General features: G+C 46.3%; 1 protein-coding gene across 1 annotated transcript in view; it reads left to right on the top strand.

Annotated features, from left to right (window-relative positions):
• INO80 (INO80 complex ATPase subunit) overlaps nt 1-21,780 on the top strand; it is a 171,031-nt gene that overhangs the window by 114,169 nt on the left and 35,082 nt on the right. The window contains exons 27-28 of the mRNA XM_079768167.1: nt 4,571-4,698; nt 17,848-17,942. Of these exons, the coding sequence (XP_079624293.1) occupies nt 4,571-4,698; nt 17,848-17,942 (223 nt within the window). The remainder of the gene's footprint in view (nt 1-4,570; nt 4,699-17,847; nt 17,943-21,780) is intronic.

Below are 21,780 nucleotides of genomic sequence, written 5' to 3'. Positions count from 1 at the left end.
GTCGTCACTCACAGAAAGCCTAGTTCAAGTAGCGTAAACAGTGTCCTGCATGAGACACTGGAGATCTGAATGATAACCAGAAGGAAAACAGGGTGTTTTGTGTCAAAATGCTAGCAGAGTCCCAGTCCTCCCAGGGTCATGGTCATGGGGTGGAAGGAAACTAGGTTTTCATCTTTGCTTTAGTGAGACTACTTTTAAGGAAATTGAGCACAGGGGTCATGAGCTCATGTTCTTTGCTTACACCTGCAGGCAAACTGAAACAGTAGCTTAGAGCTGTCTTGTTAGTTTTGGTTGTCCACACTCTCTGATATTTTTATTGTATTCATCTTATTGGCATATAGCGGAAGTAAACTAGAGATAAACATTCAAAAGAAAGAATCTGCTATTTCTAAGAGATAAGTGGATCAGGGTTTAAGGCCTGGTTTTTCCATTTTAATGTTAACTTTGTCAAGTGTCAAAAGACTTCTGGTCAACCTGCTATAGTAGCTTTAGGGGTGCTATAAACTGGAAGATACCTTTTGGGTATATGAGAACAGTATTGTAAATGGCCTCATAACTGACTTAGAACATGTGAAAGCAGTGGGTGAAGGTATATTGTTGTAAAATGAGGGGAAACCCCAAGTATAAAGAATGCTTGAGTACTGGTGGGAATAGAGGTATAGCATCCAGCAGATATGGAAACCACAGAATCCCAGGCAGAAGATGAACACAGGTGTTGAAAGAAGCAAGACAACACCTTATTTCTTTTCTCCTGTCTTCATTCTGGCTGCTTAGTTCCCAGTACAGGAGTAGAAGACTTATTGCTGGCGCTGTGGGAATCTCTTGTGGCTTTTCCTGTTCTTTGAAAGAAAAATGGACCTTGTTTAAATAGCAGGAAGTGTCTGAGTTCTTTTCGCATCGATAAAAAGCACCAGCCTCACTGGCTGTTTACTGTGAGAACCAACCAGCTCCTCACTGACCCTATTGTGCTCTGTAGACTGGCTGGGGCAGGGCAGCAGGGGAGGGGGCCACTGGAAACCTATAGTTTATCTCTTTTCTCTGTACTTTTACATTTTCTGTTTTCCTGGGAAGGGTTGGTTCCATTACAGTCCTTGAGAAACTAACCAAAATCTCCTGGATTTCACACATTGAATGTGTCTTCATGTTCACTGGAAGAAGGATTTACAATCCCTTCAAAAGTCTAGTCTCCTCCCCTTGGTAAAAGGAGATAATTATTTAATGTTACCCTGATTTTACTGCCATGAGATATATTTGTTTTGTCTCTGAGCAGGATCTTAACACTGTGGTCAGTAAGAACCTGTATCAAAGCGAAAATACTATAAGACTATAGGAATATAAGAGAGAATTGTAGGAAAGATTGCAAGAAAGTAAGTCTGCTCATTTCAACATTTTTCTTGAGATAAAGAAGGGGCTGGGCACAGGTTTGACTTGGCAAAATCAGCCTAATTTCTAGGAAATTGTGTTCTTGGCTCTACGCCCTGCTTAGCAATAGGTTGTACTCTAGCCCAATGCAACTTCGCTAGCTCTTAAAAAATTGAGTAACCGCCCCGGCCCGAGTTGCTCAATGGTTAGAGCGTCAGCCTGCTCCCTGAAGGGTCATGGGTTTGATTCTGGTCAAGGGCACATACCTGGGTTGCAGGTTCGATCCCTACCCCAGTTGAGGCACAGTCGGGAGGCAACCAATTGATCTGTCTCTCAAATAGATGTTTCTCTCTCACTCCCCCTTCCCCTCTCCATCTCCCCCCCCCTCTAAAAAAAAATCAATGGAAAAAATACCCTCAAGTGAAGATTAACAAAACAAAAACAAAAATGAAAAAATTGTGTAAAGGATGCCAGACCCAGAAGACACCAATGTGTACAAAGAAACCAATTTTTCTGCATATCTTTATAAGGACAAATACTAGAGGCTGACTTCCTCTATCTATCATGTTCATCAGAAAAACAAATGCTGTTCATTATTTAGGTGTTTTAAGACTATTACAGAAGTCTCTTTCTTCTTAGGCCTTTTCCTTCAGGGCAGTCCAAAGAAATCCAGTCTGTCCACTTCCACACACCCCACCTACACAATGACAGGCTAATAACAGGTACCACTTCTTGCTTCTCTCAGGTGCATCAGAGTTCTACCCATCAAAGTGTATGCACATCATCATCTCTGAGGTTTCCCAATTCTAGCATCAGTTCATTCTGTTTAGCAAATTAAAATAGATGTGGGAAACAGGAATATGTGACAATCATTGAATCATGATTTTGAGATGAATTGAAACTTCTAAAAATTCAGATGCAAGACATTTGTATACCCTTAAATATTTGTGTTGAGGGAGTATATGCAAATAGAGAGAGATTAGCAGGCTGTAGAAATCGGATGAGCTTAGTTTACCCACTCTTGCTCAATGACTGAAAAATATATGGGCTTTTTTTTTTTTTCACCTTGCTGTACTTTTAATGAGAAAAGAAAGAAACTTATTTTCTAAAATTGATTGGTAGCTCTGTGGGGAATGTTTAGGAGCCATCAAAATTGAGGGACCCTGGGGAATCCAATTAAAGAAGAAGGGTAATTGTGACAAGAAGAAAACCTTGAAGTTGCTATGAAAGCATTGCTCCCTCATCAGACTTGGAATTTGTACAGTTCTCCTTGTCTGGTGCCAGAGAGAGGGCTTAGCAATCAGTTCTGTCCCAGCTGTGGTCATTTGATTGTGTTGGTAAGGAGACCAACAAAAAGAAGAGCATTTCAATAATCTAAACAGGACCAAACAAAGAGGCTGAACAAAGGTGTGTGTCACAGCGTCGGGGTAGAGGGGGTGGAGGGAGAGATGTAGCCTGGCAGCGTTCCGAAGGTGGGAAAAGGCAGGCTACAGTGCAGAGGAGTAAACATCCAGGGCCTGTGGCTTTGTAGCAAAACAGAGTGGCTGATGATTTGTTATGGTGCTGTCAGCACATCCGTTCTTGTTCAGTTTATACAATAATTGTGCACTTGGCAAATAGTAGCAAGAACTGAGAAATGACCATTGAGAACCCTTGGATTGCTTCACAATTCTGAGGAAAATCCATGGATTCAAACCTAGAAACTAAGGATAGACTATTTTTTTTTTCTTAATAGTTTTCTCTTTTACTTTTAGCAGTTAGTTGTCTGTATAATAACTTTAGCCTTTCTCTGTCCCTTTTTGTGTTCCCCAGTCACTTCCACATATGCTCTTAAATCTCCCAGCCCCTTAAGCCTCATCTCTTCCCCTCTTAATAACAGCAATTGTTCAGGGCATGTTTATGGACCAGTCTGCAAACAGGAAACTCTACTTCCTGAAATGTGATGGGAGTTGAATGATACTGAATGGATAAGATGAAAATTTGTGAGTTAAGTATTCTTTAAGATCTTTGGCTGAAATTATTTTTTTTTAATGGGAAGAGGAAGGAGACAGTACAAGTTAGTGAGTGAAAGCAGCTTCCATTTCACAGAAACCCAACATCAGTCTTTTTAAAAAGCTGAACAAGCCCTAGAGTGTCTTTATTAAATTATAGCTTTGGATAATGGCATTTACCAGCCAACCTATTTGAAATCATCCGGGAGAGTGAGTTGAGTTGTTTTTTTAAAGGCAGAAGAGCCGGCTGGTATGGCTCAATTGGTAGGGCATTGTCCCATGCACAGAGAGGTTGCCTGTTCGATTCCGTGTCAAGGCACATGCCCGGGTTTCAGGCTCCATCCCAAGTGGAGGGAGTTGAGGGGGAGGGCAGGAGGCAGCCGATAAATGTTTCACTCTCACATCGATGTTTCTTTCTCTCTTTCCCTCCCTTCCTCTCTCTCTAAAGTTTAATAAAAATATTTTTAAAATAAAAGGCAGGCCCTGACCCGTCTGGCTCAGTGGAGAGAGCATCGGCCTGCAGACTGAAAGGTCCCAGGTTCGATTCCAGTCAAGGGCATGTACCTTGGTTGTGAGCACATCCCCAGTAGGGAGTGTGCTGGATGCAGCTGATCAATGTTTCTCTCTCATCGATGTTTCTAACTCTCTATCCCTCTCCCTTCCTCTCTGTAAAAAAATGAATAAAATATATATTTTAAAAAAAAAAAGGCAGAAGAGGGTATGTTTATTTGCATTTCTTAGTGTTTAAGTGACTCCAGGGGTTGGCAAGAGCAGGCCTTGTTTCTTTACATTCTCATACTTCCAGAAAGTAAACCATTTAGCCACAAGACTAGCAGAAACAGATATCGAGAGATAATATGGAAAAAGAAACAGCAGGTTTCTCAGGTCACTTACAGAAGATATGACATGGACATCACTTTTAAATGCCCATGTGTACCTGAGTAAGGGTTGGAGTGGGGAAGTTTTCAGATGCCTGTGTCTGATTGGGAACTATCAGTTGGGAAGGTACCTACACTTCCCTCTTTCAGGATGTTTCTTCCCAGAGCACTATGGGATCACGATTTAACAGTGCTTTGCATTCTCCTCTAGAATACTTTCCTGCTCTCATGATGACACGCATCCTGGTTGCAGTAATTTTGGCTGCATACAGCTTTGCAGTGAGTGATTTTGCTGCTTCAATTAAATACAGTTTCCCCTTCCCCTTTTCTTCTCCCTAGGCAAGGAGAGCCTCATCACTGACAGTGGAAAGCTGTATGCCCTTGATGTCCTGCTGACTCGGCTCAAGTCTCAAGGACATAGGGTCCTTATCTACTCCCAGATGACCAGGATGATAGACCTACTGGAGGTAGGAGAAGGAACCTTGGCAACCTAGGACACCTTGTAGAAATCAGATATCTACGACTAATGGGAACTGCTTAATGAGAACTCAAACAGCTTTGTGATTTTAATGGGAACTCAAATAGCTTTGTGATTTTACTGTCTGTAAAAGAGCTCCTGGCAGATGTGAGAGTATGCATAGGATTTCTGCTTCCTTCCTTATTCCAATGAAATAGAACACTCCCTATTCCCTTCCTTTACTAGGGAAGAAATTCCCTAATTGTAAAGTACATCAGAGCCTAGGAATTTCTTGAAAAGTCCTCTGAAATTGTATATGGAAAATAAGATTTGAGATTTTTTCTTTAGGTAAAAAAATAGAAAGCGGCTATTCATCTTGAGTTAATGTAATGGTTCTCAACTTGACTACATATTGCAGTCCCTTGGGGGACCTTTAACAAATACTGATGTCTGGTTCCATCCCCATAGATTTTTATTTAATAAGTTTGGAATGAGGCCTAGGCATCAGGACATTTAAAAGCTCCTAAGGTGCCTGGCTGGCATGGCTCAGTGGTTGAACATCGACCTATGAACCAGGAAGACACAGTTCGATTCTAGGTCGGGACACACACATCTGGATTTTGGGTTCAATCCCCAGTTGGGGCATGTGCCTGAAACCCGGGCATGTGTCTTGACCCGGAATTGAACAGGCAACCTCTCTGTGCATGGGACAATGCCCAACCAATTGAGCCACACCAGCCGGCTCTTCTGCCTTTAAAAAAACTGCCAGTTTCAGCCCAATCCCCACAGGCCAGACCGAGGGACTCCCCCGGTGCCCGAATCCATGTACCGGGCCTCTAGTATGCATATAAGATCTTTGATTAATCTCTTTCTGCCCTCCCCCCTTCCCTCTGAGATTCATCAGTCTGTTCCATGTTTCCATGCCTATGCATTGAGCGTCTGCCCCCTGGTGGTCAGTATGCATCAGAGCTACCGGTCGAATAGTCGCTTAGGCTTTTATATTATTAAATGTAGTGTTTAGCCCCAGAATGCTATTAGCAAACCAAACTTTCTGGTTTGTATGATAAGTAGGTTACTTATTTCTAAATGATGGAGAATGCTTATGTGACTGTAAGAGAGGTGATTAAGCCATTGTGTTTGATGTAAATCTTGACTGTATTAAAGGTCCTAATAGCAGTAATCTTACCTTATAATAGACAAATATGCAAATTGACCGCACCTTTGCTACACCCAAGCCACGCCCACCAACCACGCCCATCAGGAAACCATTGCAGGGACGTTGGGGTGTGGCGGAGCCCAAGGCTGGGAAAGCCTCCGCCCGAAAGCCACCAGCAGGGAGCCTGCATGGATCGCAGGCAATGACCAGGGGGTCAGCTCCTGCGATCCTTAGCAGGGATGCTGGGTGCGGCTGAGCCCAACGCCGGGAAAGCCGCCCGAGGCTTTCCCGGCCTTGGGCACCAGCGGGGAGCCTGCACGGATCGCAGGAAACCACTGGGGGTTGGCTCCTGCGATCCTTAGCAGGGATGTTGGGTGCGGCGGAGCCCAAGGCCACCGCCCGGGGCCAAGCCCCGACCCTGAAAGAAGGCAGAAGGCGGTGGCCACAGCCAAGGCCTGGGTCCCCGGTGCCGGCAGAAAACTGGTGCAGGCAGCCAGGTGAATGAAGGTCTATTGCACGAATCTTCGTGCAAACGGGCTACTAGTTTAAAATAAAAGGATTGCTTGCATCTTTAATGTTCTGTTCAAAGCAGATGATGCCAACAGCCAAAACAGTGAGTTAACTTTCCTTCATTGGGGCTCTTTTTAGATAAAGTGCATGTGGGCCTTGCCCTAGAGTCAGGGAAGTATAGATGAAATAGTGATCTTACTGCTAAGAATTACAGAAAAGCAGTATGTTAAGGATTTTGTAAGGGAGATGATGAACATTCTTTCTCTAAGATTATATGAGTATGTTATAGAATCATAAAAGTTGATTCATATTATAGGAAATTCTAGGAAAGTGGGTAAACTGCAAAAAAGCTAGCTCTGGTAGATGAAGGTGAGTGTGGGTGGTTTAAGTTTGATATAGTCCTACATTTTAGTTCGTCATCTTGTATATTACACACTTCTAGTTCCTCGTAAATATTACTAAAATAAGTAAATCAAAGTATAACAATGAATTTTGTTCAAGATGAGTGCTTTAAACTTTATCCCTACAGTCACTTCCAATCTCTCTCTAATCCAGCAGGTTTTTTGAAGGGGAGGTAAACTTTGTGGGTAGACTTTGCAAACAAGGCAGCATGAAGACCTCTAAATGTAGTTGCGTCTCTATGAGGAATTCTGAATTAGGGAAAAGCAAATTCAAAGGCTGAATTTCATAACTGCTAACATTCCTTAGCCATATGTGTAACATGCATCTAGGAAGCTGAAGCCAAAAATGTTGCTGTTGTTTGTATGTTTTACTGAAAAATTAAAATGACACTGTTGTTTAGATTTCTTAATACTGTTCTGTTCTTTCTCCTTCTACGTTAAATTTCCTAAAAGTTCATTTATTTTTTTCTTTGGTCTATTCATTTAATATTTACCCAAATGAACCACATTCTGTATTCCAAGAGGTTAGTACGTAAATGAAATTTATTTTGTGGACGTAGAATTACAATGCCCACAATGTTTAGTGTATGTCTTATCATTTATTGAAATATGGATCTTGGAACAGTCCAGGATTAGGTCTACATTTCTTTACCTTTTCAGAGTAGTGTGGGTTTACTTTCATAATGGAATCTTTCGCTGTAAACATTTGTTAGAGTCATTTCAGTTTTAAAACATAACTGGTGCGTGAACCTAAGGGGCAGGTTTTAGAAAGGCCCTTCTATATACGTGCTTTCCCTTAGTACGTGTAACCTGTTCTTTAAAGAAATACCTTGACCCTCACCTTGTGTGTTGTGGTTTTTAAGATTTTTTTTAACTTTTTTTCCCAGAATTCTCTTTTTCCCTTGACATCCTGTACCCTGTATGTCAAAGAGGGAACAAAAAGCTTTCAATAGAGCCAGAGTTAGAAACTCAGACGGGCATTGATGCTCTGTTGTGGAGCTGTGGAGCATGTCAGCATCTCTTTCATACCTTTGGGGTTTTGTGTTCAATGCTTCAGCCTTGGCTATCTATATCTGGGACTCACAGAACTAGAAGACAATAAATGTTCACATATTTCTATATGGCCAGGTTTCCATTTTGTGAGCAATACTAGATCTAGGCACTTAATTTTTGCTCAGTATTTTCTAAAGTGATCGATAGCCTCCTTCTTTGGGCAAAAGTCTGACTTTAATTTAAATTTCTTACAAATATATCAGATCTTCTTCCAAATAGAATTCTGTATTCTGAAATGTTTTATCCTTCCCCATGGTATCCAAATAGTATTTCTGGATAGTGGATGTAAAAGGAGACTGCTTAATTTCCAGGGCCAAGAATTTTTAGTGTACCATGGGCAGAAGTGAAGGACATAAATAGGGGAGCATATGATAGATTTACTGAGTCACCTGTAGGGCCTTGGCTGGTGGGGGTACTGTGGAAGCAGACAGGCCCTGTGCAATTGGGATGGTGGTGTCCAACTTTATGTCAGACAAAACTTTTCATACTACCTTCATTTTTACCCCAGTTTGGGTTGTTGCAGAGAGCTTTTAATTCTCTGCAGATGACTTACATTATCTCTGGGTCATCTCTTTTGAGATTCATTCCTGATGCATCAAGTAACTGAGTCTGTAGTGTAAGGAAATAAGCCTCAGTATTTTCTATGAAATACGACAAAGGTACTTGGAAAGGTTTAGCCAGCTGGTGCATGTATGTGGTGTGATTGCTAAGTACTAAACCCAGACAGATCTTGAATTGCACCAATATATGAAAATAGTACAACGCAGAATTAAGTCCAGATAATCTGTAACTAATAATGACATTTGAGACACTGGGTTGTATGATTTGCCCAGTCAGCAAGTACCTCACTAGGGAAGGATTCATCCTGAACAGACATTCTATCATTTATGAGCTGGCTTCTCTTAGAGCTTCAAGTTACCTTTTGAAGCTGTGATTCTGAACATACCGGAAAGCTGGGTATTCTAAAACTGTCCCATGGAATATAAAGCAAATTGCAATCACTGTTGACTAGCATTTTCATTAGGTCTTAAGCATGGTAGAAGGACATTTGTCAACTTACAATCACCCTATATCCTGTTTAGTTCACTTCTTTTTTTTTTTTTTTAATATATTTTATTGATTTTTCACAGAGAGGAAGAGAGAGGGATAGAGAGTTAGAAACATCGATGATAGAGAAACATCGATCAGCTGCCTCTTGCACAACCCCCACTGGGGATGTGCCGCAACCAAGGTACATGCCCTTGACCGGAATCGAACCTGGGACCTTTCAGTCCGCAGGCCGACGCTCTATCCACTGAGCCAAACCGGTTTCGGCAGTTCACTTCTTTTTCATGCCAACTGTGAGTAAGACATTGAGCTAGGGCAGATGTAAATATCAGTTCACTGTGGTCTTTGACTGCTAGGAATGTATCTTGGGGTGGGAGGCAGGCGTGTGTGTGTGTGTGTGTGTGTGTGTGTGTGTGTGTGTACCTATATATATATCACAGACAAATAACTCAAGTGTACCGTGAACTGGTGCCAAAAATACTGAAGCATAAACATTGCTGAACATAACAGGAGGATACATTTATTTCTAACTGCGTCACTTGGGGGAGGCTTTACATACACAGTGACATTGGAACTGAACTTAAATAGAATTTCAGCCATCAGGGAGATGTACATTCCCGACTAAGGAAGCCAGGTGTAAAAAGGCACAGAGGTGGGAAGGCAGATGACATTTGGGGAAGTAGTGCACTGTGACTGGTGCATGGGGTATAGGAGAAAAGGATATAACACAAGTAGTGTGAAGGCAGGTTATGTTGGACCCATGAATGCCTCGTGATTGGGTCTTGCTCCTAAGGGTTCTGTATTAGATATAAGAGGGATGGCTGCCATATTTCATTCACTTGGTGCAACTTACCTGGACAACAGAGAGGTTGTAATAGACATTGAGAGGAGCCTCACTTTTTGCTGGTGATAGACTCCAAAGATGTAAAGGGACACATCCAGGAAAATAGTTACACCACATCTGCAGGTTTGTGGATCATACTGAGTCTTTCCTCCCAAAACGTTTTATGAAAGTGAAATTGCATTAAAATGAACATCAGAGGCAACTTTGAAATGGAAAAGAAGTGTCAGAATGGAAGTTCATGTTATAGATATGTAAGCATTTTTCTTTATTTTTTCAAGTGCCCAATTATCCTTTCTTTATGATGACGATGGATGGGGGTTATGAACAAAATATACTAAAAACCTTATGGGCTTCTCTCCCTCCCCTCCCCTCCCCCCGGCCCCCGTACCCCCTTTACACCCTAGTGGTGGTGTGCTTCTGTTCCATTTAAGCAGTAGAGGGGTTAAACCAAAGGCTTTAGAACAAGCATGTCAAACTGCCACAAGTTTGACATGCTTGCAACAAGTCTACCTGAGTTCCAATCCTAGCTTCATTACTGCCTATGTCACTTTAAAGACCTTTCTTTTTTTTTTTTTTTTTTTTTTTTTAATTTCTTTATTGATTAAGGTGTCATATATTTGTCCTCATCCCCCCATTCCCATCCCACCCCCCTCCCCATGGATGCCCCAACCCTCTGTTGAACTTAAGCATTGGTTAGGCTCATATGCATGCACACAAGACCTTTGGTTGATCTCTCCCCCCTCCCCCCACCCTCCCCTATCCTCCCTCTGAGGCCCGATAATCCGATCGATGCCTCCTTGTTTCTGGTTCTGTTCTTGTTCATCAGTCTATGTTGTTCATCATTTCCCCTAGATGAGCGAAATCATGTGTCACTAGAGATATACTTATAAGAATTGAATGTGCGACGAGCAATAATAGTTATGCTGACAGGCAAATGAATCAGTCTGTAGTGAGTTTCTTTCTGGTCCAACAGTTCTTTTGAGACCCAATATCAATGTCCACCAGTTCCTTATGAGTACATGTCGGCACTGACCCCTCAGCTCTGGATGGTGGACAAATGGTGGTAATGCAGGTCCGACTCCCTCTGGTTTGGTCTCGGCCGGATCCAGGGGCACGGCTTCACCCGGATCCAGGGGCCCACGGCCTCACCCGGACCCGGGATCCAGTCTCACTCGGATCTAGGGGCACACAGCCTCGCCCAGACCCAGGATTCAGCTTCATCCGGACCCAGGGGCGCATGGCCTCACCCAGACCCAGGGGCGCGTGGCCTCTCCCAGACCCAGGGTCGCGTGGCCTCACCCGGATCCAGGGGCCCACGGCCTCACCCGGACCCGGGACCCAGGCTCACCCGGATCCAGGGGCCCAGGGCCTCCCCCGGACCCGGGGGCCAGGCTCACCCGGATCCAGGGGCCCAGGGCCTCGCCCGGACCCGGGACCCAGGCTCACCGGGATCCAGGGGCCCAGGGCCTCGCCCGGACCCGGGACCCAGGCTCACCCGGATCCAGGGGCCCAGGGCCTCGCCCGGACCCGGGACCCAGGCTCACCCGGATCCAGGGGCCCAGGGCCTCGCCCGGACCCGGGACCCAGGCTCACCCGGATCCAGGGGCCCAGGGCCTCGCCCGGACCCGGGACCCAGGCTCACCCGGATCCAGGGGCCCAGGGCCTCGCCCGGACCCGGGACCCAGGCTCACCCGGATCCAGGGGCCCAGGGCCTCGCCCGGACCCGGGACCCAGGCTCACCCGGATCCAGGGGCCCAGGGCCTCGCCCGGACCCGGGACCCAGGCTCACCCGGATCCAGGGGCCCAGGGCCTCGCCCGGACCCGGGACCCAGGCTCACCCGGATCCACGGGCCCACGGCCTCGCCCGGACCCGGGACCCAGGCTCACCCGGATCCCGGGGCCCACGGCCTCGCCCGGACCCAGGATTCAGCCTCACCCGGATCCAGGGGTGCACGGCCTCGCCCGGACCCAGGATTCAGCCTCACCCGGACCCAGGGGCGCATGGCCTTGCCCTGACCCAGGGGCACATGGCCTCACCCGGACCCAGGGGCGCGTGGCCTCTCCCAGACCCAGGGTCGCGTGGCCTCACCCGGATCCAGGGGCCCACGGCCTCACCCGGACTTGGGACCCAGGCTCACCCGTATCCAGGGGCCCACGGCCTCACCCGGACCCGGGGCCAGGCTCACCTGGATCCAGGGGCCCACGGCCTCACCCGGACCCGGGGCCCAGGCTCACCCGGATCCAGGGGCCCAGGGCCTCGCCCGGACCCGGGGCCCAGGCTCACCCGGATCCAGGGGCCCAGGGCCTCCCCCGGACCCGGGACCCAGGCTCACCCGGATCCAGGGGCCCAGGGCCTCGCCCGGACCCGGGACCCAGGCTCACCCGGATCCAGGGGTCCAGGGCCTCGCCCGGACCCGGGACCCAGGCTCACCCGGATCCAGGGGCCCACGGCCTCGCCCGGACCCGGGACCCAGGCTCACCCGGATCCCGGGGCCCACCACCTCGCCCGGACCCAGGATTCAGCCTCACCCGGATCCAGGGGTGCACGGCCTCGCCCAGACCCAGGATTCAGCCTCACCCGGACCCAGGGGCGCATGGCCTTGCCCTGACCCAGGGGCACATGTCCTCACCCGGACCCGGGGCCCAGCCTCACCCTGACCCAGTTTCCAGCCTCACCCGGACCCGGAGGCGCGCGGCTTCACCCAGTTCCGGGACCCAGCGGGGTTTCATCTTCTTGATCCCAATTCCTGTTGGTCAATTCCCTCTCAGCAATTCCTTCGGCCATTTTCTCAGAGTTCCAGGGCAGCCACCGCAGAACTCGTTGGGCGGCGGGCTCGGCGAAGCTACGGTGTGCCCGGTGCGCGGCGGCGGGCTGGTCCGGGGTGGCTGCGTCGGCCCTTGGGTCTGCAGCGGTGGCCGGTCGCCGAGCATGCGCACCTGGCCGCTTCCGGGGCGTTGAGATTCTTGAAGGACTCGGAGGTCAGCAAGCGCGTAGTCTCCCACCCCATGTCTCCCAGGGGCTCGTCTGTCCGTGCTCGGCAGCGAGTGAAGCCTTCCCCTCAGCCGGAGACCGCTGGGGGAACTGCGCCGAGCACGATCCAGGCCGCCATTGTGTCGCCTGAGCCGTAGTTTTTAAAGTGTGGTCTTTGGGTCACCGGCATCAGCTTCATCCCGCGTACCCCTCTCTTTTATTCTAGTTGTAGAGCATCTGCTCAGTCAGCCCTCCGGTGGTTCTGGATGGTGTCTGCTCTGCTCTCCCGTCGTAGTCTCAAAATTGTTGTGGTAGGCAGCAATCAGGCTTCTGCCCTATGCCTCCATCTTGGTCCTTGTTTGTATAGTTAAGTCTTGATTGTTGTTGGTGTCACTGGGAGGAATTGTCCTCCAGGCCAATTGGTCGTGCGGACCCTCTGTGTCTATAAAGGAAGAGTTGCTGTGCGGGAGACACGTTTATTTGCCGGGTCTTGGTGCAGCAAGGCTTTGGCGCTCACTGCGTCTGCCTCTTGAATGTGTCCCTTATGGTAGTGGTTGAAATCTGGTGTCATCTCACACCGACCACTAGATGCCTTCGTTTCTGGGTCTCCAATGGAGTGTAGGTCAGCTACTGCCTGTGGCCCCTCAGCATGAATTACAGCATCACTTATATTCGTGACCTGTTTCGGTGTCTTCCCCTTTTGGCTGCCTCCCTATCGCTCAGCTTCCCCATTCTCCCTAGGTGGTCGCTCTTGATACCCCCCTTTGTGGGCTGAGTGCAAAGTCTTGGTGTTGTTAAGCCTTGATTGCTGTTGGTACACTGGGAGGATGTGACCTCCAGTCCAATTGGCTGTGAGGATCAGCTGTGTCTATGCCGGGAGACAGCCCCATTCAACTAGACTTGCAAAATTGTAAAAGCCTCTGTGTTCAGCTTGGATGGGGCGGAGTTACAGGGCGGAGCCTACCGCCTTGGCTTCCCGTCAGCCCCGCCCTATGAGGTTCCTGTGTCTCAGTGTCCCTCCGTACTCCCAGCAAACACCTCTGAGAGAAAAGCGCCCTGGAGTTTCGCGCGCTGCCAAACAGTCTAGTCTCTCCCCCAATGAATCTGGATTCCCAGATTCTCGCCCAGAACTGGGTTTCCGTGTAGTCAGAATTGGGGCTCACCGCAGTCTGGCGCTTTTGTCTCCTTCCCTCCAGGGCGACTCAGCGGCACAGTCAGCAGCCCATCCTCCGCGCACAATCCCCTGCGCGCCTCCGGTGCTCTGCTCTTCGCCGCCTCTCTGCACCTCTGCCCCACAGCCCAGCTTTCCCCAGTATGAGCCTGGCTTCCCTGGGTCTTTCCCGGAACTGGGGTTCAGTGCAGTTGGAACTGGGGGTTCAGCACAGTCCGGAGCCCTTGTCTCCCTCCCGCTAGGGCAATCCAGCGGCACAGACAACAGTCCCTCCTCTGCGCACATTCCCGTGCGCGGCTCCGGCGCAGCTCCTCTGTGTCTCCGTCCCACAGCCCAGACTCCCCCAGCATGAGCCCGGCTTCCCAGGGTTTCGCCCGGGACTGGGGTTCAGTGCAGTCGGAGCTGGGGTTCAGCACAATCTGGCGCTTTTATCTCCTTCCCGCCAGAGAACGCCAGCCAGGCCGTCAGCCGCCCCTTCCTCTCCGGCTCCGGCTTCCCCGCACGCGCGCGGGCTCCTGTCTCCACCCGTGTCTCCATACCTCAAGCTTTTACGGCTTCCCTGATTTTCCTTGTGGTTTTCTTTTTCCTTCTAATTGTGCGCATTTCAGTCAGCCAGCTTTCCTGTGGTTCTGGATGATGTCCGTTTTGATTTTTAGTTGTGTTTTTGAAATTGTTGTGCCCGGCTGTAGGTTAGGTGTTTAACCTATGCCGCCATCTTGGTTTCCTCAAGACCTTTCTTAATATCTGTAAAATGAGAGTAACAATAACACCTCCCTTTGAAGGCTATGGTGAGGATTAGATAAGCAAAACCAGATAAAGTACATAGAATAGTGATTGTCACTTGGTAAATGCTGTATAAGTGCGAGCCATCATCATCACTACTACTTTAAGATGAACCTAGTCACTTGATGTTACACCATTGGGTATGTGAATGCTTGCTTTTATTTAGTACTAGTGGCCCGGTGCATGAAATTCATGCACGGGGGGGGGTGGGGGGTGTTGTCCCTCAGCCTGGCCTTTACCCTCTCCAATCTGGGACCCCTCAGAGAATGTCCAACTGCCGGCAGTCAGACATCCCTTTCTCAATCCGGGACCGCTGGCTCCTAACTGCTTGCCTGCCTGCCTGATCGCCCCTAACCACTCTGCCTGCTGGCCTGATCGACCCCAACTGCCCCCTTCTGGTCTGCTTGCTTCCAGCTGCCCTCCCCTGATTACCCCTAACTGCCTCTGCCTTGGCCCCACCATCATGGCTTTGTCTGGAAGAACATCCGGAAGGTCTCCCAGTCTAATTAGCATATTACCCTTTTATTAGTATAGATAGATAACTTGTATTCTAAGACACTGGTTTTCAAGCTTGTGGAGTGGGTTAGAGAATAACAGACCTAGGTAGAGATTTATAAGATTTTACTTGGAAAAAAGTATTTCAGTGCTTTAAAAACAGCATAAGGATATGTTCTACAACAGTGTTTCTCAGACTTAGGTGTACTTATAAGTCACACACGTTAAAATTAAAATGCAAATTCTAATTCACTAGGTATGGGCGTGCCCCTCTATTCTGCATTCCTAACACACTTCAGGTGTTGCCAGTACTCCTCATCTGAGGGCCATATTGGAAATAGTAAGATTCTGTAGGAAGTTTTCTTAGCTGCCGATACAGAGCACCTATTGCAATCATCTTTGGAGCTTTTTAAAAATAAACCTGTCCAGCCCTGGCTGGGTGGCTTGGTTGGTTGGAGCATTGTGCTGTGCACCAAAAAGTTGCAGGTTTGATTCTCGGTCAGGACACATACCTAGGTTACAGTTCGAGCTCCCGTCTAGGCATGTGTGGGAGGCAACTGATCGATGTTTTTCTCTCACTTTGATGTCTCTCTCTCTTTCTGTCTCTAAAAATCATAAAAACATATCCTCAGGTGAAGGTTTGAAAAAAAATTTTTTTTAAATAAACCAGTCCAGGCCCTAGCCCAGACCTACAGACTCAGAATTCCTGGGGTGGGTCCATGCACAGGTATTTTTAATCCTGGTTGAGAATCACTACTTAAATGCCAAGAGTACATCTTGTCCAAAACCTCTTTGGCTTCTTCAGTAAATTAATTAATTAATTATTTTATTTATTTATTGCTAATCCTCACCTGAGGGTATTTTTCCCATTGAACTTTAGAGAGAGTGGTAAGGGAGGTTGGTAAAAAGAGGAGGAGGAAGAGAGAAAGAGAGAGAAACATCAGTGTGAGAGACAAACATCGGTCAGTTACCTCCCACACTTGCCCCAACCAGGGATTGAACCCACAACCTGGGCATGTGCCCTAACTGGACTCAAACCTGCCACCTTTTGGTGCACAGGACGACACTCCAACCAATTGAGCCACACTGGCCAGGGCTATATCAATTTTTTAAATAAAATTTCAAAAATGCTATGAGTTCTAGCAAATTTATTAGAATTTGTGTTTTTATTTTAACAAAATAAAATTTAATTTGGCACTAAATCATTAGATGTTTTTAGGATCGCTGAACTAAGAATGGGAATGGGCACAGTTCTTAAAATTAACAGAAGAAATTAGGCATTTTTTTCCAGACGAACATTTGATTAAACATCTCTAAATGGCCGAAACTGGTTTGGCTCAGTGGATAGAGCGTCGGCCTGCGGACTGAAAGGTCCCAGGTTCGATTCCGGTCAAGGGCATGTACATTGGTTGCGGGCACATCCCCGGTAGGGGGTGTGCAGGAGGCAGCTGGTCGATGTTTCTCTCTCATCGATGTTTCTAGCTCTCTATCCCTCTCCCTTCCTCTCTGTAAAAAAAAAAAAAAAAAAAAAAATCTCTAAATGGCCTAGACTTTTATTTTTTAAATATATTTTTATTGATTTCAGAAAGGAAGGGAGAGAGAGATAGAAACATCAATGATGAGACAGAATCATTGATTGGCTGCCTCCTGCATGCCCCCTACTGGGGATCGAGCCTGCAAACCAGGCATATGACCTGACTAGGAATTGAATCGTGACCTGGTTCATTGGTCGATGCTCAACCACTGGGCCACACAGGCTGGGCAATAGCCTAGACTTTTGGAGATGTGGCTAAGTAACTTGGATATAGCCAGAATTTGTGAATAAAAGAAATATTAAATTTCTTTTCTTAGCTCAGTATTAATCTCTTTTTAAAATACATATTTTTATTGATTTCAGAGAGGAAGAGAAAGGGATAGAGAGATAGAAACATCAGTGATGAGAGAGAATCATTGATTAGCTGCCTCCTTCACAACCCCTACTGGGGATCAAGCCTGCAACCAGGATATGTGCCCTGACAGGGAATCGAACCGTGACCTCCCGGCTCATAGGTTGACGTTCAACCACTGAGCCACGCCAGTGGGGCTCTGCCTCTCTTTGATTATCAAAGTCCTTACAGAACTACCTGGAGACAAATAGATATAGTAAAAAATATATATATCCTATATAATAAAATGGTAATATGCAAATTGACCAAACAGCGGAACGACCAGTCACCATGACACACACTGATCACCAGGGGGCAGATGCCCAACGCAGGAGCTGCCCCCTGGTGGTCAGTGCGTTCCCACAGGTGGAGCGCCACTCAGCTGGGCTGACAGCTGGCGAGTGCAGCGGTGGTGGCGGGAGCCTCCCCCGCCTCCGTGACAGCGCTAAGGATGTTCGTGCTGCCTGACTGCAGCTTAGGCCCGCTCCCTGCCATTTTGGTTTGGTGATTTCATTTTGTTTATTTTTTTGTTTATCTTGAAACCTACAGAAACTTAGAGAAATAAGATTAGTTTCCAAGTTGATATTGAGAGTGGTTGTAGTCTTCAGGTTACCCTGGATTTTTACATGTTGGCAGTAAACTCACAAATTAAATTCCCATACTTTTGAGATTGGTTTCTCCTCATTCTGGATATAATGACTTGCTCACAGTATGGATGAGGTAGAAAGTGAGTAGATGCTTGTGGGAATTGGAATACAGTAATTTTCATCATACTAATTATATCATTTACTCTTGATTGGCAGGAATATATGGTTTACAGGAAGCATACCTATATGAGACTTGATGGCTCATCCAAGATCTCGGAGAGGCGGGACATGGTTGCTGATTTTCAGAACAGGTAATTTTAATAGGAATTACAAAATCTTCATTTGGTTTTCCTCTAGAGCTTCAGATGATGAGTTTTTAAAAAATACCAATACATTTCATATTATTAAGTGATCATGATAGTTCCTGCCATTTTAAGAGGTAGCTAAATCTGCTTATAGCAGTTCAGATCTGTGTGTCTGTGAGAGAGAAAAAAGGAATGCTTGGTAATTTTTGTGTTTGAAATCTGCTTTCTTACCAAATCAGTGCCTATTTCTTTAGGCAATAAAATAAATGATTTCTGAGTATGAACCAAGACCCTCCTTATGTGGGTAATATGTATGTAGAAAAAAGTTGCTAAATGTTAACAGTGGCTATCTCTGGGTGTTAACTTATTGTTAATCTTAGTTCATTTTTGCTTACCTGTTTCACTTTGTATGAGTTAAAAAAGAAAACCTTCCTTTTTCTTGCTTTCCCTCTAGCATTGTAGTACAGTGCAGTATGACAACTTGCAAGTAGTCTGTAATCTATTCAGATGGCAGCTCTCAGTTTCAGTACTTCTCCTACCTGATAATGAGCCTATGAAATTTCAAATGCTGCCTGCTGGATGCTGATGGCTCACAAAGCCATAATTATCCTAAGTGCAGGTTCTCATTGTAATAAGCAGAGTCTGGTTACTGCTCTCTCCAAGGAGAAAGCCAAGCTCTGCTAGTGACAGGTCTGCTGAACTCCACCCTTAATTTTCTTCCTTAAACCTGAAGAGCTAAAGAATAGAGTGGATCTTACTGTTCTATAAATCAGAACATTCTGAATTTCTGGCCTATAATTGTGTAGTCTGTTACTATTTTACTTTTGAGTTCTTAGGAAGAAAATTAAGCACATAGCCATTTGTATTTAGGTTACAATTATTTTAATTTCTTTCCGTTTTAATGCATAGTTTACTTCAAATGTAAAAATTTCGCATAAAACAAATCCATAGTTCAACATAGAATGTCCTCTGATTGAAAGTTTTTGCTATTGCATGATCCTTTACAATAGAGCATAGGTAAGGAGATATATCCTGACATTTTGGTTTACAGTGTATATTTGTGTAAATTAAAACTATACATCTGAATTTAGGAGGCTGTTTGACCAATGATGGAAGGGAAGATCTACTTTGTACCTATTTCAATTTGTTACATGGGTGCAAGTATGTACCTGGCCTAACCTAGCTTCTCACCTAGCAGAAGCTATCAGTAGATTTTTAAATTGATTATTTGAGACATGTGTAAGCATAGTAGTGCCTCCTAGTCTCACCACATTGTTATGAACTCCCCCCCCAAAAAAAAAAAGTTTACCAGCTAATCTTCATCTTTTCATGATTCTGAAATAAAATGAAACATATTTTACTTTGTCCTTACCTACTCCAACCTAAGCGCTCCAATAGATAAGAATCTTACATACAAGATGTATAGATTATATGTTTTTCCCCAGGGTGCCTTTAATTTCTCTGTGCATGGCAACACCTCTGTGGTATGGGCACACTGTTATGAGGTGGCATGAGTTGTGTGTTAGAAGAAACTCCATTAAGTAATGAGTATTTCACCTACTACTGTTTGTGTTTATTTTTCACTAACATGTTTGATATTATACATTTGAGGATCTCATTAACAGCAAAGCTATTATTTTCCACTTACAATTGGCATTGTTATATTTTACAATGAAACTAGTGTCCCGGTGCATGGATTCGTGCACATTGAAAGGAAATTAATTAGAAGAACTATTTTAATATTGCTATTTGCCCTTTCTCTATAGTAGAAATGTCAACCAAATTCACAGTTGACAATGATAGATGGAAACACACGTGTGCAATTGGCGCCAGCGAGAGCTTTATATGTGTCGCGCATGCGCAAGTCAACTTAGCCTTTTATATATATACTAGAAGCCCATTGCACGAAGTTTCGTGCAATAGACTTTCCTTCACCTGGCTGCCAGCATCAGTTTTCCGCCACTACCAGTTTTCATCTAGCCACCCGCCGATCGGAGCGCCTCCCGAAGGCTGGGGGTGGGACTTGGGGTGGCCGATGGTGCTGGCTGGAGGCGCTCCTATCGGCAGGTGGCTAGAGGAAAACTGGTAGTGGCGGAAAACTGATGCCGGAAGCCACGCAATCGGCCACCCCGAGTTCCGCCACCGGCGCCTTCCGCCGGCCCCATGGGTCCTCCCGCAGCACTGGCCATTTAGGCCGCTCCTCCCGTCAGCCAATCGGCCACCCTGAGTCCCGTCCCCCGCACCTTCAGCCGGCCCAATCGTGGGCGTAGCGGAGTGGTGCAATTTGCATATTACCTTTTTATTATCTATGACTAGAGGCCCAATGCAGGAAATTCATGCAAGGGACTCAGCCCATCGCAGCCCCGCCCACTGGTCTTTCAGGAAGGTCATTCCGGAAGGTTGTTCCGCCATTTGGTCTAATTAGCATATTAGCTCTTTATTATATAGGATAGAATAAACTTGCTTAATTAGACCTGCTTTCTGATTTAGCTAAACTTTTTCCAGCCCAGTGAAGCACCCCAACTTCTCTTTCAGGTAATTGTTAGCAACACAGCAGTAAATATCAACATGAAGCAGATTATCATTGTAGATCATGCAGGGAGAACAAACGGTAAAATATTTAACTGCAGCAGTGTTTGACTATATTCTGCACAGTGAGAAAACCTGAAGTCATTTTCAAGTTCCACCATTTCTTACTTCTTTTCAGTGGGGTCAAGTTTCTAAACTTTCTAAATCTCCATTGTCTTGCTAATGAAAATAAAATAGGATTCTACCAAGTCTCCTATGTACCTACTCCAGGACCTCTGTGAGGATCAAATGAGATGAGGCATGTGAAAACGCTTCACAAACATTTGGTTAAACTGTAAATGTTTGCACCTGGCTATAAAGCAAGTCGGGTTCCTGGGCTGAAGAAATTCCATGGAGGCTAATTGCTAGGGAGAGGAAGCTGGGTGTTCCTGTGTGATGTCATTACCCAGCACCCACAGCAACCATTACCGGGCTGGTCTGGGCTGTGGGCCACGTTTTGCGCCACGAGGTCTTGGCAGCGTTGGCTGCGATTTGGTGGGGTGTCTTTCCGGGGTGGTTGGCTGGGCCTGTGTCCCACTTGGGGGAAGCTGAGTGTTGGTTTGTCGGCGCCAGGTTCGTGGTACCGTTTCTTTTTAAATGACCAGTGTGCGTGTCATGGCAGCTCCTGTGTTGAGCGTCTGCCCCCTGGTGGTCAGTGCGCGTCATAGCTACCGGTCGGACGGACGGACACTTAGCCTTTTATATATATAGATGCCTATTGAGGAAAATTTGAGAAATAGTTAATGAAGAAAATAAAAAGCACCCACAATCCCATTACTATTAACATTTTGGAATATCCCTCTAGTCTTTTATTTATTATTTTTTACAATATATTTTTATTATTTCAGAGAGGAAGGCAGAGGGAGAGAGAGAGATAGAAACATCAGTGATGAGAGAGAATCATTGATCGGCTGCCTCCTGCACACACCCCCACTGGGGATCAAGCCTGCAACCCAGGCAGGTGCCCTTGACCAGAATCGAACCTGGGACCCTTCATTCCTCAGGCTGACACTCCACTGAGCCAAACCGGCCAGGGCTCCCTCTAGTCTTTAATGTATGTTTGTGGTTATACTTATAGGTTGATACCATGTTATAGATATGATTGTGTGTCCTGATTTCCTCCACTTATCATTATAATATAAACATTTTCCCATATCGCCGAAATCAGTTTGGCTCAGTGGATAGAGCGTCGGCCTGCGGACTCAAGGGTCCCAGGTTCGATTCCGGTCAGGGGCATGTACCTTGGTTGCGGGCACATCCCCAGTAGGGGTTGTGC

The sequence above is a fragment of the Cnephaeus nilssonii genome, assembly GCF_951640355.1.
Source record: "Cnephaeus nilssonii genome assembly, chromosome: 4".
Classification (NCBI taxonomy): Eukaryota; Metazoa; Chordata; class Mammalia; order Chiroptera; family Vespertilionidae; genus Cnephaeus; species Cnephaeus nilssonii.
The sequence above is the reverse complement of the archived record's forward strand: the minus strand, read 5'-3'. Positions and strand labels throughout refer to the sequence as shown.